General features: G+C 44.5%; 1 protein-coding gene across 1 annotated transcript in view; it reads right to left on the bottom strand.

Moving 5' to 3' along the window:
- Positions 1-14,880, bottom strand: part of MTHFD1 (methylenetetrahydrofolate dehydrogenase, cyclohydrolase and formyltetrahydrofolate synthetase 1) — a 48,273-nt gene extending 33,393 nt beyond the window's left edge. Inside the window, exons 1-8 of the mRNA XM_074583760.1 lie at positions 14,596-14,880; positions 5,750-5,834; positions 3,492-3,551; positions 2,722-2,775; positions 2,217-2,353; positions 1,996-2,096; positions 1,527-1,663; positions 19-130 (exon numbers count right to left, since the gene is read on the bottom strand). Of these exons, the coding sequence (XP_074439861.1) occupies positions 19-130; positions 1,527-1,663; positions 1,996-2,096; positions 2,217-2,353; positions 2,722-2,775; positions 3,492-3,551; positions 5,750-5,834; positions 14,596-14,636 (727 nt within the window). The 5' untranslated portion in view covers positions 14,637-14,880. The remainder of the gene's footprint in view (positions 1-18; positions 131-1,526; positions 1,664-1,995; positions 2,097-2,216; positions 2,354-2,721; positions 2,776-3,491; positions 3,552-5,749; positions 5,835-14,595) is intronic.
- Between the last annotated feature and the right edge of the window lie 2,251 nt (positions 14,881-17,131).

Here is a 17,131-nt window from a genome sequence, read left to right as displayed (position 1 = left end):
TATACATTACCCACGCACCTGGCACATGGTTAATTCCACAGTCTATTACGATTGCACCAGGTTTGATCCATTCACCTTTTACCATTTCAGCTTTACCAGCTGCAACCACCAGGATATCAGCTTTACCAACCTACAAAAAAAAGCCAAATAAACAACTCTGTATTGCACCAGCAGTGGAAAAACGCAGAGCTGCTTCAGCAGCAACTTAGATCGGCTTCAATTGCAGTGAAACCGTGTGTTCCCTCATTACCATGGGAGGGATGGAAGGGCATTGTCAGCAGTTAAAGGTAGCTAGCAGTTCCTTGTCAAGCATAAATTCCTGCAGCCAGAAATTACGGCCTATTTTCACACTCCTGTCCTGAACTGTTGCTAGTCTACACTTCGCAACCTCCTTTGAACTCCTCCATGATTCCCAAGTGGATCACACAGACTACTTTTAGATAAAATTAAAGCCTTCTGCATATTCTTATCTTCCTCCCTTCAAATATCCCTGCATATTCAGCTGCTCTTTTCAATGCTAGAAATATACCCAGTAGTCATCGGATGGCAGCCAAGAACAACCCTTGCACAGAACTTCAAGAGGCACCTCACTTATAGCAGCACTGCCTGTGGTTTTTAACTCCAGGACTGTATAACATGCAATTCTAGGGGAAGCTGACTGTAATTCAGCACTAATATTTGTTCAGACCAGCGCTCAGTAAATTTGACAGATCTGGTCACAAAGCTGGTGCTAGAGACTCTTGACTGAAACGTGTTGTCAGTTCTTGCACTGTTTCATTCACGTTTGCTTAGGAAGCTGCTATCCCTTGGAATTTTTTCTTTTAAACTTCAAGGGAAATAAACTATTTTTAAGATTTCATTAAGAATTAGCACTTCAATTGTTAATCAACCTAATGACTGTCTTATCGAGCAGCAACTTAATGGCATGAAGCATTGCAGTGTTTCTGATCTTCCTTGTGAGTTATATTCAAATACACCCACCCTCTTTTCAGCTTTAATACTTGCCTCAGAGCCTGGCAGTGTCGATTGCTCTACAAAACCCAAGTAGGTGGCAGCACAGCAACACACTATTTCTGTCACTCTCACTCCTAAAGAGGAAAATGGTACCAACTCCCAGTCATAGAAACAGACTGGAAAAATATAACCTGGAGAAAACATTTGGCCTAGCATTTCCCAGCCATTAGAGCAAAAGACCACTTGGCCTTTTCGGGAAAAAACAAAAATACATGCTGTCTTGCCGGCCCCTACTTGGAGATTAGGAAAGGATGATTAAATTCTCAGCTCTTGCCCAAAGAAAACAAACAAAAAATTTTTATTGTTATAATTAAAAGCCTCTAATTAAGGGCAAAAAATAATGAGGATCCTATTCCAGCAGAAGTATTTACACAACCGTCCAATGAACAGGACTGGGAAACTGTTTCAGATGAAAGACAATCCAGACCTGATGACTCAGAGCAGCAATGTGCAGCTGGCAGCACTGGCTTCCAGCAGGCAACTACAGCCTCATGCATCTATCCTGTCCTTACCTCCTCAGCCAGTGTTGAGGTCTTTGAATGGCAAGTGGTTACTGTTGCATGATTCCAGAGCAGCAGGTCATGCATAGGAGCACCAACGATCTTACTGCGACCGACCACAACAGCTCTTTTCCCTGCAACCTGGATGCCTGCACCACAGAAAGTTAGGAGAAAGTAAAAATAGGTCATTGTGCACTTTAGTGCAAACTAACTCAAACGGCTCTGGAGTCTTTTGGTCAGTTTACATCTGGCTCTGGTACTTCAGGATACTATTTTTCTTCTGGGTTGTGTGCAATAGGGAATTGGAGTTGAGAGGGAGGAAGGACCATTTTAAAACTCACTCTTTTCCTATCTGAAAAGGCAGAGTTGAAGCGTGGCATCTCAACTAAAGTTTCAATGCGAAGTATAGCCTTGCAAAGTGCATAATTTCTCCTCTTATTGAAGACTTGCATTTATGAATAATGGATGAAAACCTCCTTACCTGTCTGCCTGATAAGTTCCATGCATCCTTTTGGCGTACAGGGGATAAAGCAGTCTCCAAGGTCCCCTCTAGAGAGCTTCCCAGCATTGATGCTACTTAAGCTGTATTTTGAAAGAATAAAGGCCAAGTAAGATTCCCAACCCCATGATCACCTTTCAAAAGAAAAAAAAAGTTTCTTTCTGGAGTAGCTGTCATGCTTTCCAGGGGTGAAGTCAGTTTACCCATCTACATCCTTCTCAGGTGCAACAGCATTGGTTATTTTTTCTGTATTGATGGGTTTATCAGAGTCAAGCGGCAGCTGCACGATAAAGCCATGAACAGCAGGGTCTCCATTCAAAGAGGCAATGCACTTGAGGACCTACAACAAGTAAAGACCAAAACCCTAATGGGTGATAAACAGAAATATGACTGATGCAAAGGAAAAAGCACAATCCTATCTGGATTAACAGACACACACAATATGTTTAGTTTTTCCACTTAAGAATGTAAGTGACTCAAATTTTTATTTTTAGAAAAATACCTGTTTAAGTTTCTAAATTTTACATTGTAGTGTTTAGTTTTCTTTCAAAAATAAAAAAATTCCAGCAGGTTACAGCTCTCTTTTCATGAGTTAATATCCTATGTGCAAGCAGTCTTTTTTTATAAAATTAGAGGGCCAATGTAAGTTCATCTCTCAAGCTCAAACCCAAAATTATGTATTTATTAACTATTGGCTGTATTACTTACGTCAGCTTCTGTTGCTGTGTTTGGCAGTTTTATGTGATTGGCACTGATCCCAATCTGCAGATGAGAACAACAACAAAATTATCTGATTTCTGAATTGACATCCAAGATTGATCCAGCTATTCTCCCAGTCCAGCCCAGCCACAGCTACATTCTGTCACATTTCGCAGGTCTATCTCCTGTTCCTGTGGCTACGGTCCTATTATTTGGAAATACCATCAATGACAGAGAAGAAGAAAGATTAGTGCTTTGCCTACTTAGATTGGTCCATGCTTCAACTGTCCTATTCAGCTTTTGACATGAACAACGTCATCTTGGCTTGACAGCATACTGCCTTGAAATGCCAGCAGAGAAGATATCAGCTATCACCTAGGGAAACAGGAACTCACCTACGCTCCCAGCCCTGCTGTAGCATGTAATGTAGCACTCAGTGACAGATGCAAGACAACTGCAGGTGCAAGACATTCAGGGAAGACAAGTGCACGGCCACAGGTCAGGAAAGACAGAGCAGCAGCATTCAGAGATGTAATCTAGGAGATGCTCACACAAAAAGTGGCACAAACACACACCGTTGTTCCCGGAGTACCCCACTTGGCAAATGTCAGGTTACACACCTGTACTACTTCCTTATAACAAGGAATCCAGGCCAACATTGGTTTCTTCAATATGGTCAGAGCTTAGACAAACTATTTGATTTGCATTTGTTTTTTTTCATATTCAGATTTGACCTACTATAGGAGGGTAGAAAGAAATATTAAGAGCTTGGGCATTACCTCAGCAGCAGCCTTCAGCTTCATATTAATGTAGAGGTTCGAATCATCCCGATTTCCAACCTAAGGATGAAAAGACAGTTGAGTCACACTCCACAACAAAGACCCAGTCAGAAGTTGAGATGGGCTTAACCCTTAGCTTCCTTGGCTTCCTTTGAGCTACACCAAGGAGACAGAGGTATTCTTGAATAACTGTAAAACACACTGCTAGAGGCTGTAAGTATCTGGAGCTAACAGAGAAGCGTTGTTTCAAGTAAAAGGCAGCTAAAGACAAGTTGTCTTATCTCCTGCATGACCGCTATTTACACCTGTTGAAAAACCTTAGAAACACAGTGCTCTCCAAAGGAAAAAATACTGCCTGCCATCTCATCTGAGAAAGTTAAATCTCTAGCTAATTAACATGATCAGCAGGTGCTGATAACATCCAATTATCTGATTAAGGCTTTCAGAAAAGCTGGGCCTCTTTGACACCCAGGAACCTTAACTTTATGCACATACGTGTGCCTTGATGGAGAGATTTCTTCCGTGGCTGTTCTGTACCTTGAAAATTTTCCTGACGGAGAAAAACCAACAAAACAAGAACAAAGCGATGCACAGAGCGAGAGCAGCAAGTGGAACAAATGCCTGTAAGTTTTTGGCAGCATTGGGTGATTACAGTACAACTGCATTTCAGAAGACTGTTTGCAACATCCAGTATGTTTTGTTAAAGGTGACACTCCTTGTAACCGTAAGAAAATGAAGGACAAATAAGGAAAAGCGGATAAGCAAGCTTGCCATTCCCCGGCACTTGGTAGCTATCCCTGGTTCTCCCACAGATTACAAGCTGCAGGGGCGTCTGCATTACCTGATCAGCCCGCATACACTGGTTCCTCTTCCCTAGAGGCTGATAAAGGGTCTGTCTTTAAAGACCCCTTTAAAGACTACTGGGTTTAGGAAAAGGTACGCTTCATACAGGACAGAAAAGAGGAAAGAGAGCAGGCATCAGGAGATGTCAGCAAACAGACCACATATATTGTGCAAAAGAGGACATTCCTGACTACAGGACAAAAAATAAAGATTAACTGAGTTATTCTTTGAGCTCAGAGGACACCAGATACCTCCTAAGAAAACAGCACATATCACGTGGGGTGCTATATATCAGAAACAGATAATTTAATTGAAATTAGATTAATTGAAAAATGGACAGCTAAGAATATCAGTATTAGGAGACGGAACTCCAAGCCCAGACTGTTTGGTAGCTTACAAAATTGTCAGAAAGCCAAAGAGCAAATAGGTCATAAAGGACTCTGTGTCAATCCAGGATTGATGGAACACAGGCCAACCAAGAAAAAAATCCAGCAACACTACAAGACATCAATTTTTGAAGACAGTTTACAAGGTCAGCAGTTCAGCAACTTCCATCAAAGCATCACTTACTAAATTTTAAATAAAAGACCTTCCTCCTTTCTTCTGAACACCTGAAGACATCTGAGCCCAAAATACTGAATAAGGACAGAAACTACTTCTCTAAGCAGCCATTTACCGTCCATCAGTTCTTTGTGGCCACACAGCTCCTTCCTGTTACATGACACTTGCTACTGCTAGTCACCTTCTGATCTAAGCACAAAGAGTTTCCATATTTTACAGCTGCAAGAAAAAAAAAAATCACCTTAATTCTGCCAAACATAGCCCAAACCTCTAGACACTAGCACTTATTCACACTTCTGACAGACATAACATTCAGCAATGGGATTTTGTTCCATCCCCTGCACTCAAACTCTCCTTGGCCAAAGGTGGTTTTGGTTGTGGGTTTCTTCCCCTCATCCCCTTTCTCTCTCCATGTTCTGACTTAACAGCAGGCCAAATTCCTTAATAAACACTCCATTTCAAAGATTTCTGGAACAAACACATCTCCGAAAGCTGACAGGCTTTGGAGTTCACACAAATACATAGACTTGGAATAGACTTTACAAGCACTGCTTCCTCTTAATAGGCAAGAAGCCTGCTTTCACCATTTCACAAACATAATGCTTAGAGAACTGCATGGGTCTGATGAAAGAAAAAAAATAAACCAATCCAAAACCACCCAAATGTTTCAGGGACCCAGCACTTGGAGAAAAGACATCATCACAGAACCGTGTTACCATCACAGGGAACTCTGCTCTTCTGTTCCTTATAAAATGTTACCATTGCAAGGCAGCTTCGATGGAGCTCATCAGCTGTGCACTTACCATAGCAAAGCAACCCAGATTTTCTGCAGTTGTCACTAAAGAAAACAATACCTGCAAAATTGCAAGTCCTGGTCTGAAGCCTGGAAATTTCTCTTTCATCTCAGCAACTTGCTGCTTTAGTCTTTCTCTCACTTGTCTGAAGAGGGAAAAACAAAGAAACAAACAAGGTAGAAGTTAACCGAGGGACTGAATTCTCATACAGTGATAAGTCAGGAGTAGATGGGCAGACTAGCAAACATGTACTTAGGCCTTGAGTTCACAAGTCCCAGCAATCTCCAAATAAGATTTATGTCCATAAATCATTAAGACACTTCGGAAGTTTCATTCAAACTTATTTTAATTTTTTTAATTTTTTTTTTTTGAAAGTCCACATTGTGCTTCTTCACCCTCCTCTTCACAGTCTCATAGGATACAAGAGTGAAAAAAGAAAAAAGGTACAAAATTTGGCATGGGAATTCTTGGGATTTCAAACTCCCTACTCAAAAGCAAATCCTCTTTCCACATAGACCATACAAAATCTACCTGTCTTCCACAGGCACCGGTCAACACTGTCACACATGCTGTCTTGGTAAAGGATAATGAACCTACAATAGCAAAACTCTGGAAAATAGCTAAACAAACAGGAGGTACCCAAAGATACACCTCTTCTACAGTTGGTCAATACTATGTGTCTCTATGTCCTGCCTGCTTGGTCTAACCCAGGCTGAGTAGACAGCAGTCCTACACCCACCTTTCTACCTCCAGTCTGCTTCTGTGCTTGCCAACACACACGTGAGAAGATGCCCCCAGCCTGAGGGCTTCCAAACAAGGCAAAGATTTTCCCATGGGAGGTGAATAGAGGTGAAGCAAGCAAGGAAAATCTGCTAAACCCTGGTACACCGCTCAGGTCAACTCTTCAGCGAATTTCAACTCTTCAACAAGTTTAAGGATACAATTATTAAAACACAACTTTGAAATGGAAGCATGAGAGGATTCACTGATTAGTTAATCTAGCTCAGATGTCAACTCATACCCAGTTTACTATGTAACGTTTTAGAGATAATGGGTACCATCACTGATAAATTAGCCGCAGACAGCTCAAAAGCCACTGTCACCACCCTCCCCAGCCTTGCACTGCTCTCTCAACCACTGTTTGGCCCCACGTGCATGACCCTTCACCAGGGAAGGTAATGGGGAAGAGGTCCCGGTGCCAGGCCCAATATGCTCTTTCGAATTTGAAATTCTGACAAAAGCCTGGGTGCGGAGGCCAGCACTACTGCTCTGTCTCTTCACAAAGGCTGTTGGGATTCAGACAGAGCTAATCAGTTGTGCCCAACTGATGGGCTCAAGGCGCTGGAAGGAGGCTGTGGCCCTTCACTGCAAACGTAGGAGATACTCACTGAGAGGCAAAAGCCAGATAAGTAAACCTCAAAGGACACTAGAGGCTTGACAGGTCTGTCCTCCTCCACATGATCTCCAGCCCACGTCCCACCCACTATTATCAAAGAGATGAAAAGGTGCTACCATCACACTTTGCGAATCTCCCCTGCTCCAAACACCCTACCGTTTAAAACACAGATGGTCTTTTTGTGCTCATCTACCTTCAAATCAGTATCACAAGGTCTGCGACTTCAAGTGGAACTAGACTTCCCAGACTGGAGGAGGTGCTGTTGGTGCCAGCTCATTGAAAATGTGAACAGCAAGGGTATGGGGACAGAGTAAGTAGCTGATGACAGCTGGGAAGCTGCGATTCATGCCATATAGGGAAATTCCAGCATGACAGATAGTCAGTGAAGCCAACTCTACCCAGCAACTATGAGCTCCAAATCAGAAATGCCAGAGGCAAGAAGGGAAATGGGAGCCTCGCATGGCTCTGCTGCAACCCAGCAGCACTGATCCCAGGGGATGGTTGCAGCTGGTCCAGCCAGAAGCAGCCTTGAGGCTGTCCTAAGTCCCATCTTGGGGGAATCACACAGCCTCCTGCTCTGTCCCAAATCATGCACCTCTTCTGCTGCATCCCGAATCACACAGTCAGAGTTCCGCTGCACCTGAGGAGTGGGTTCAGAGTATTTACAGGTGTTTGTGTCTGGCCAAGCTGTTCAAAGTCTCTTAAGCTTTGGTAAAAGAGGTTGTTTTCAAACCTTACTTAAATAGTAGTTCCCAGGCTTCCTTTAGCTATCACCTCTGTAAAAGACTTGACACTAAGACTGGCTGATAAGTTCAAAAAACAGTGTCATAGCAAGCCTTGTCCTAGCAATTCTTCATGCTGGAGTGACAAAAGTTCATCTTCTGGGTAGCAAAATCACCAATTGCCTCTCCCTACACTCCAGCTGTGAGCCTCTAGAGAAAGTACCAAATCTATAGCTGCAGACAAACAGGGCCTGAGCTCACAAGCCGCCACTAACAACAAGGCAGCAAGCTCAAGAAGTGTCAGAAACCCACTGCGTGTGCTGTGGACAAGCTCTGCGAGGGAGCTAGCTCTGAGAACAGCCTCTGGTGCTCCACTAAGGAAGGCACAGCACTGGTTTGTGGCCTGCAAACAAAAAGAAATGCAAACAAATGTGAAATATATCATAATTTATGACCCAATAAAGCCCTCATAGGGACAGTCAACAGGAAAGGGACCCATGTCTGGGTTTTACTTTTAATGCAGTCTTCTCAGTGGAGGAGAAATAAGCCCACACGAGGGTCTAGTTTTCTTCTGTCCTCTGAGAGGCAAGGCTGTGGCACGCTTTCACCTCCAGCAGCCATGACTGTTCACACGTTATATTTCTGTCATTTTCTGGAATTGGTCACTAGCTCACTTCCCCTTCAGCTACAAAAGAAAGGTAATATGCACACAAAGTGGTGCTGCCAGCGCTGGTTTGCCTTAGCAGCCTTGAATCAAGAAATCACTTGTTAGACTGCCACCTAGTGTTAAGTACCACTGTTCTCTAGTTACCACAAAAGCCATAGGTGCAAAGGTTTGAGAGGAAAATTAAGAAAAAAAAAAAAATCCCTTGTTTTAACTCTGCAGACTTACAAATACATTAGAAAATAATCTTTACAAGCCAGCAGCTATTTAGTGATACAGTTTACAAAATTGTATTGTGGACTTCAGGTCTTCACAAAGATAGAAGTTCATATTGATACATGAACAGCATTTTTACTAGCTGTATGAAAATGCTTTTAAGTCTTCAAACATAAATTTGCAGTTGTACATAGGTGCTTCTCCAAAAGCCTTCCCTCTGACGCTAAGACCCCTCCTGTGCCCACATGCTCTTCCACAAACAAACTCACACTTCAAACAAGGGTCCAGGGTCCACACAGGTTAAGGACAGCACATGTCTCTAAGCATACAGAGCCAAAGGCATCTCCAAAGATTAAAGAACTTATTAGCTTTTCTTTCTCTAGACTGCAACAGTGAGCTGAATTTCAATTCATTAAGTGAATTTTCCAGAACAGCGAAGGACAAACCACACTCCTCCAGCTCTACTGTAAATGGCAAGAGAAGCACAGCTCCCATGTCCGTGCTTCCTCAGGCAGACACCCCCACACACACATCCTGCTATGGGATTACGTACACGCAATGGTTTGGGTGGCAAGCATACACATCACCATACTGAAGATGACACCAGGCTGTGTTTCTGTCCCTTCCGTGAGTAAGAGGGTCCAGGGTCCATGTGAATAATGCCGAACATACAACCTGGCAAGTATCTCCTCAGAGACAGTGACGCTCCAGAAGAGACCTGCCCCCCAAAGAAGAGGGTTTGGCCTTACTGCCTGGATCACAGATTCCCCAAAGGTTTTCAGACACATGCATCAGAAATGCTCTCACTACATCCTGCCAGAAATGGCTGTATTAAGGCTGATGGTCCTCTGCCGGTCTTGCACCAGCCTGGTCAGAGCTGTTGTCCCTATAGCCATTCCTCCTTAGAGCCCGCAGCCCTGACACTGCTTACTTTCTGTTGCCCACATGACAAACAAACAACTGCAGTGTGGAGAGACAAGCTTCCCCTTTTCCAAACCACCATGGCACCATGACCTTGCTAGCAGGACAACTGCATTGTCTTCAAATACTGTGAAGCAGCTACAAGCAAGCACGCCACAAAATATCCTACTGGTACCCCAAAGAAGAGACAGAGAGGAGTCTCTCCTATGGAGAATCACAGGCTGGCTGCCCCAGTCGCATTGGGATGGGAAATACCTTGGGAAAATCTATCTGAACGCTGCTGGTAATTCAACAGGTGTCTTCAGTTGAGGGAAGACACCATTTAGACAACAGAGCTGGAAGGAGTTCACAAGTCTCCTTCCTGCCTTCTTTGTCTCATGCTCCACCACTGCAGGATCCTGGCACACTGTCATTATCTCCTAGGAAAACTGCCTGTTACTTTCTACCACTTCCACACTCACAAGGTTTTTAACCATTCTTTTGGTTGTGTCAGCTCAAATACTTGCATGAGCACTCTTCAGGACAGATAAATATATGACAGTGCTTTTTCTTTTTCAGATGTTGTTTCATCATGTCCAGAACATTAATCCAAGGAGGGACACAAAATGGCTGAGCTGAAGAAGCAATCACCTGTAGAGGATGGGAGAGGTAGCATTTAAGGAACTTCTCAAATGTGGCTGGCTGCCAACAGAATGACAGAGTTTAAGCTTCACATAAAGCTGAGTCTTTAAAACTTACACATAAGAGTTTGCTGCAAATATGAGTTACAATACCATGAACTGTTACAACCGGCTTCCTATGCTGCAACATCAATCACACCAATCAGGTCTGCATCTCAAAACAGATACCATGTACGACACCCAACTATCAAGTGATTTAATCAGAGGACAAGGTAAGAGAAACGGATAAGGACTCAATCCACATTTGTGGGGCTGCAAGCAAAGCAGACCATAATCTAGGCCATAACTACAATGGTCTGTCTGCACAAACAGCAATATCATGATTTTCTTCTTTCCACAAAGGGGACATGGCAGTCATAGAATCACAGAATTGCCTAGGTTGGAAGGGACCTTTTAAGATCATTGAGTCCAACCATCAACCTAACACTGCCAAAACCACCACTACGCCATGTCCCTAAGCACCATGTCTACCAATCTTTTAAATACCTCCAGGGATTGTCACTCAACTGCTTCTCTGGGCAGCATGTTCCAATGCTTAATAACCTTTTCAGTGAAGAAATTGTTCCTAATATCCATCCTAAACATCCCCTGGCATAACTTGAGGCTGTTTCTTCTTGTCCTATCACTTGTTACTTGGGAGAAGATACCAACCCCTACCTCTCTACAACCTCCTTTCAGGTAGCTGTAGAGAGTGACAAACAAGGTATCCCCTGAGCCGCCTTTTCTCCAGGCTAAACAACCCCAGCTGCCTCAGCTGCTCCTCATAAGGCTTGTTCTCCAGACCCCTCACCAGCTTCATTGCCCTTCTCTGGACACACTCCAGAGCCTCAATGCCTTTCTTTTAGCGAGGGACCAAAAACTGAACACAGTATTTGAGGTGCAGCCTCACCAGTGCCGAGTACAGGCAGACAATCACTTCCCTAGTCCTGCTTACCACACTATTCCTGATACAGGTCAGGATGCTATTGGCCTTCTTGGCCACCTGGGCATGCTGCTGGCTGGCTCATATTCAGCTGGCTGTCAACCAGCACCCCCAGGTCCTTTTCTGCTAGGCAGCTTTCCAGCCATTCTTCCTCAAGCCAGTCCCCTACATATTCTCTCCCTTAGGACTCCTCCTTTCCACGTAACCTGGTGCTGATGTGCACAGAAGACAGCCCCTTGGCCCTGTTGTCCACCAGACAGTGTTTTCTCCTAGCCTGTAATATCTTTGGAACAGGGTCCCATTTTTAAATTCTGTGTCTGTACAGCACCTTACACAAGGGTTTCTTGCTCATATTTGGGGCTGGCTCAGCGGCACTGGGCAGTACCAGATTACAGAGTTCACTTTAATTTAGCACATCTGCAGTGTGTTACCCTTCGGTACACGCCTGAAAAATTTCTGGGTAGGATCTCGTAAATGAGATCTCACAGACAGGGGATTTTTTTCAGTTCAGGCTAGATTTAGCTGGAGTTTCAATAGGAACTCCAAAAAACTTTTGAGGCCCAGTCTGAAAAAGCTGAAGAGTTGTCTTTACTGCACTGTTACCTCCAGTTGTAAGTTTAGCCCAATCATCGCTATATCCAGTACTTTAATGGTGCTTTAAAATCAAAGCACTACCTGACACATCCCTACGGGCTGCAAGGGGTGTTGAGTCCTCCCTGCCATCACAACTCATCAGCCACTTGTCCAGACCAGGAACGTTGCTCCATTCCTGGTGCTATCTACCAATTCAAACCAAGGCAGGAGTTTTCAAAACTGGACTACTTCAGGTGGTAACAAATTAACACACAGATCACTGCAGCAGACATAAGCTATACAGAAAAGCCACTACAATGTTTTGCTCTGAGTATCTCTTTCAGATACAGAAACAGAGTGTTTTTATTATAAGGGAATAATAGTAATGAAAAAAGGTTGAGAATACCTTTGATTTTTTTTTTTATTCCCTCTGTATTCTGCATACTTGAAGCACTGTTTCTCTGCCTCTTACTAGGTATTTGTTTACTGTACTGCTACGTGATAACTCATCTTTTGCAGCTCATTTCCCAATGAGACAAAATTAACTTGCAGCAAAATCTAAGGCTGAATTATTAAACAGCCACTTAGAGAAGTAGAGGAAAGCCACGCAGAGACAACTAGCCAGTTCAAATTGATGCAAAACCAATCCAATATTCAATATCTTCCACAGACTGTCTAGGTCTAAGAGTTTGTTTCTACTGAAAGAAGAAGCCTTAGTGAGAGAAGCCTTAATTTGAACATCAAAATCCTACATACACGATGATGCCTGCCACCCTGTTCTCCTTCCCATGCACAATATAACCACACTTACTATCCTCACAGATAATATTCAAAGCCACTGAAAATGTCTATTTTCCATTGTACCTCTTCTGAGTCTTCCAAGACTTTCTAGGTGTGAATTAACTTTATCTCCTCATCGAGTTTTCCTTATTTATAGGGACAAGGAAGTTCTCTCTCTCACAAAGCATTTATTCTCTTCAAGTGTCTCACAAAAATAAGAGTGTCACTATCTACCTGATTTTTGTTTAAATAATTGACATGACTGAATTAGGTTTGGTTTGGGTTTGTTTTTTTTCACATCCCTTTGCAGAAGGGGTGCTTGGTAGTAGGAGAACAAAGTTCACAATACTTAGGAGTTTTGATTTAAAACAGACACAGAACACTATTTGATTGATTCACCCCATTTGTTAATATTTGACTGACTTACAAACAAACACTTTTCCTGATTAAAGGACAAAGTAACAAAAAACGATCCTTAAAAGATACTATCTGAAAAGACTTTGCAGCTGACGTAGTCAGAAACACACCCTTTCTAAAACAGACAATTCATTTGAAAATTCCTAGAAAAAACACATGCCTATCGCTTCTGCCAGACTCTTGGCCAGGGGACGGACTCTGGAAAAGGAGAATTCTCTGGACCAGCACTTCTCTAGAACCTCTGGAAGAAAGGCACAGGTATCTGCAGGGCAAATAGCCCATTTCCTCATAACTCCTTCAAGTACCACACGAGGAAAAAGCAAAACTACTTAAGTCCCATTCCTATAGAGCACATGATGTGTGTAAGGAAGCACACAAGATTGAGACTGCAATACTCAGTGGTACTGGCCCAAAATCACTGCATAAAAAATATGCAAGCTGCCTTTCATCATGGATATTCAGATTCAAGACATTTTAGGCCTACTTTTCATAAACGCTTCACTGTCAGTTAGATGTAGATGTGTTCTACATCGCAATACCTAAGACTGGGTCTAACAACTCTTCAGAGATTACTTTAGACCATTTCAAATTTACATTTTCTGTTCTAATTCCCTGGTTATAGACAGGAGGTACCCAACAAACCTACCTAACCAAACCCACTTTGCACAGAAATAACGGAAGCATTACCCTTTGCTAAACACTATTTTTCTAGGATTATGGAAACGTATTTAGCTTTCTTACTGGATGTGTACGTATAGTGGCAGCAGGAAAAATAAGCCAACTGGAAGACACAACACAGGCTCACCTATACTCAGGGCTGGCCAGCTAAGTAAAAGCTGAAAAGCACAAGAAAGTCAGGAAAATTTTCCTTCAGGAAAATAGCTTTGGCCAGACACCTGAGAACATTCATCCTCATGTTATCCAAAACGTGGATTAATTTACCTTGCTTTAAAAAGGAATGACCAATCCCTGTACAATATGAACACAGAGACCATGCCTAAAGCACTGGTTCCCAACTCCTGCTCGCGAAGCATCCCCAGAGCGCGGCACAAACACACCAGAACCGTACGCCAGCTGGCTATTTCACACCTGCCCGGGCACTAATCTCAGGGCAGAGGCGCCGAGCGCTCCCAGGCCGCTCTGCAGGGCTCATGCTGGATGCTGACAACAAGAACCAAGCACATGCACCGCCGGGTGTCTGGGGGGCAACGCACCCGTGACCACACTTTACTTCCTGCTTAAGATCTTTAATACTACCTTCATTTAACAACGACCACAGTTTTCAGCCAGAAAGAAGCAAGCTTTGAATACAAAGCATTGAAAAAGCCTTAAGGTGTCTTCCAACCGTTTTGTCCCAGGGGCCGAGACAGGGCAAAGGTCGCTACAGCCCCACTCCCCCGGCCAGCCGGGCTGGCTCCCCCAGGGCACCCCTCAGCCCACCAGCCACACCGGTTTCCTTCCTTTCCTTCGCAGCCATCCCGAAGGTTAAAACCCCCGGGGCTCCCCACAGACTCTCCCCGCCCGCAGAAACCCCCGCCCAGGGCAGCTCTGGGCGCATGGCGGGAAGGGCGGGCGGGCGGGCGGGCGGGCGGGCGGCCGGCCCCGGGGTACGTACGCGGAGACTATCTTGCCGCTGAGGATCTCGGCGGGGGCCATGGCGAGGGCGGGGAGGTAGCGGCCGAGCACGGCAGGGCTCCCGAAGCGTCTGCGAGATGGGCCGCCCCCGCCGCTGCCCTACTCCGCGCCCCACGTGTCCCCCAAACTTTCGGCGGCCGCCGGACCCACCGCGCAAGCGCTCTCCCCGCCCCGGAGGAGGGAGGAGAAGGGCACCCAGGGGCGGCCGTGGGCTCCTTTCCCGGCGGTGGTGGTGCCGTGTCTCCTCCTCCTCCTCCTCCTCTGTCCCTCCCGCCGACCCGAGGCGCCTGGCACCCGCCCGCCGAGGGGAGCGGGGCTGAGCCGCGCGGCGAAATGGCCGCCAAAACGCCTCAGAAGCGCCGCCGCCGGCCCCGGCCTTTCCTGGTACCCCGCTCTGCCGAGAAGGGCCCTGGGCAGGCAGGGGAGAGGGAAAGTTGCCTCCGCGGGCTGAGGAATGCGGCCTGTTGGGACGCTGCCCGCCAGTCTCGAGAGGCTGGCAGCGCAGGTCTGCTGGTGGTGGGCTCTGCATGTGGAATTCCTGGCTGTATCTTTGCGAAAATTGCAAATCTGTGTAAGAGTAATCTCTGTGTTTCATGCCCTGGGGTAGTACTTTGGTACTCTTGAGAGGTTATGCTAAGAGTAATTCTTACTCTTCAGGATTTCAAGGTGTTTATCCAACGTAAAGTCACCAAACCAATGGCTAGCCAGTGTGGAAAAAGAGCGGTGAAGAAGAGGGCAGGATTGTGGCCTAAAGGTCATAGGAGTCATCAAGGGTGAGAAACAGCTTCCTAATGGTCGCTTCCGAGGGATGTACTTGAAGTAAGGAAGTAAGTAATCGTGTTAGGACTGATGAAGGTGTCGTTTGCTGTCGGGCAGCTGCTCAGGCCCATGCAGTCCTCCACGTGTACTATTATTTACATAACCGTGGCTGTTCCTTCCTGCGCAGACCAGCACAGATGTTTTAGGACAGAGGGAGCCAGCTTTCAGTGTTCTTCTCACACGTATGTCAAATAAGTGATCAGGGTCCAGCCAGAGCTAGAGATGGGAAAAGTAGTTAGATGTCACTGAGGCAGACTTGCTCAGCCAAGGTAACCCCGTGACCCAGAGAAGTTAAGGAATTAATCAGTGTTCCCCGCTAATATCTAGCGCATGGTTAGAGAACAGGCCCACAATTCAAGAAACCGGTGATAAAAAGGTCAGGGACAGGGAACTGGTGAATTGGGGTCAGTGATGGGATGGACCCACAGCGTGAGGTTGCTTTTGGGGAGTCGTAGCACATTCCTGTGCCTGCAGCAGAGCCGTACTCTTACTGTTTGGGGACCTCACAGCATCTGCCATGTGTGGTAGCAGTACAGCAAAGGAAGGGGATAACCTCACTGCAAATTAACAAGCTTTGGAGAACAGGGATGGGATGCTAAAAAAGCAGTGTTCCTGCGGAGAATTTGAGACTTAAAAGGCCTGTGTGAAATGCTTTCACATAAGATTTTTGCTTTACATAGAATGCATAGGTTTGGAAAAACAAAGTGCCTGTTCCAAAGAGTTTACTGAGAAAGCATTCAATCCTGCTACTCCATAATGTAATTGTATCACAAAGAGATTTTGGGGAACTGTCAGATTTTGAGAAGGGAGCTTGCAGCTTCCACCTAGGACACAAAACTATGAGGACAGAAATACATGGACCTTTCTGTTTCCGAAGCTGGGAAGCTTTAGGGTTGCTTCTCTGGTATTCTAGGAGGGGAATATAAACCATACATAGTCCAAAACTTTTCTGAGGATGAGGCTTTTCTTCTTTTTGTTTCCTTTCATAGCCTAACAAGTGACATCTTTTCTGCGTTTTTCTGCTTTCTTTTCTATTGAGGGGAGAGCTTGTTACCTTGAGTGATTAAACTACCTTAAATTAACAGTGTGTTGTAATTGTAGGATTAAAGGTCATAAATTTCTCTTCATAAGTGAATTGGAAAAGACAGAAAACTTGGCATTTTAGGGCTTTTATATGCTAAATAAAAAAAGCTAGAAAGAACTTTTTCTCTTCTTTCATTATGTATTCCTTGTATTTCCTGGAATGTTCCAACAGGCACTTGCAGTATTATACAATCAAAACTGAGATTACACAATTAACTGAGAGAAGGGATTTTTCTAGGCTGCTTAAAATTCTGTGTCTTATTTGTTTCTTCTGTTGCCTTTATCTGAGGCCTGAATGAACTCTTGAGGGGAAAAAAAACCCTGTGTTTTTTTTCTAAAAGACAGCCTCCTTTAGTTAAGGACAGGATAAGCTCACAAAAACAACTTTTGCCAGAAAAAGATTTGACACTCAGGATTGTAGTGTGAAAATATCAGGCAGGAAAAGAAAAAGAAGAAAGCCACCTTATTTAAAATATACAGATGACCTTATTTGCAGAGTGAGCAGAAGAAGCTATTGCCATCAGAAGCTGTAGATTCCTTCCTGGAGTTGCTAACTTGCGTGATTTGCATGTGTGTTTGAGTATTAACATCACTTGCTGCTTTTCATAATGCCC

Source organism: Larus michahellis, chromosome 4 (genome assembly GCF_964199755.1).
Source record: "Larus michahellis chromosome 4, bLarMic1.1, whole genome shotgun sequence".
NCBI lineage: Eukaryota > Metazoa > Chordata > Aves > Charadriiformes > Laridae > Larus > Larus michahellis.
The sequence above is the reverse complement of the archived record's forward strand: the minus strand, read 5'-3'. Positions and strand labels throughout refer to the sequence as shown.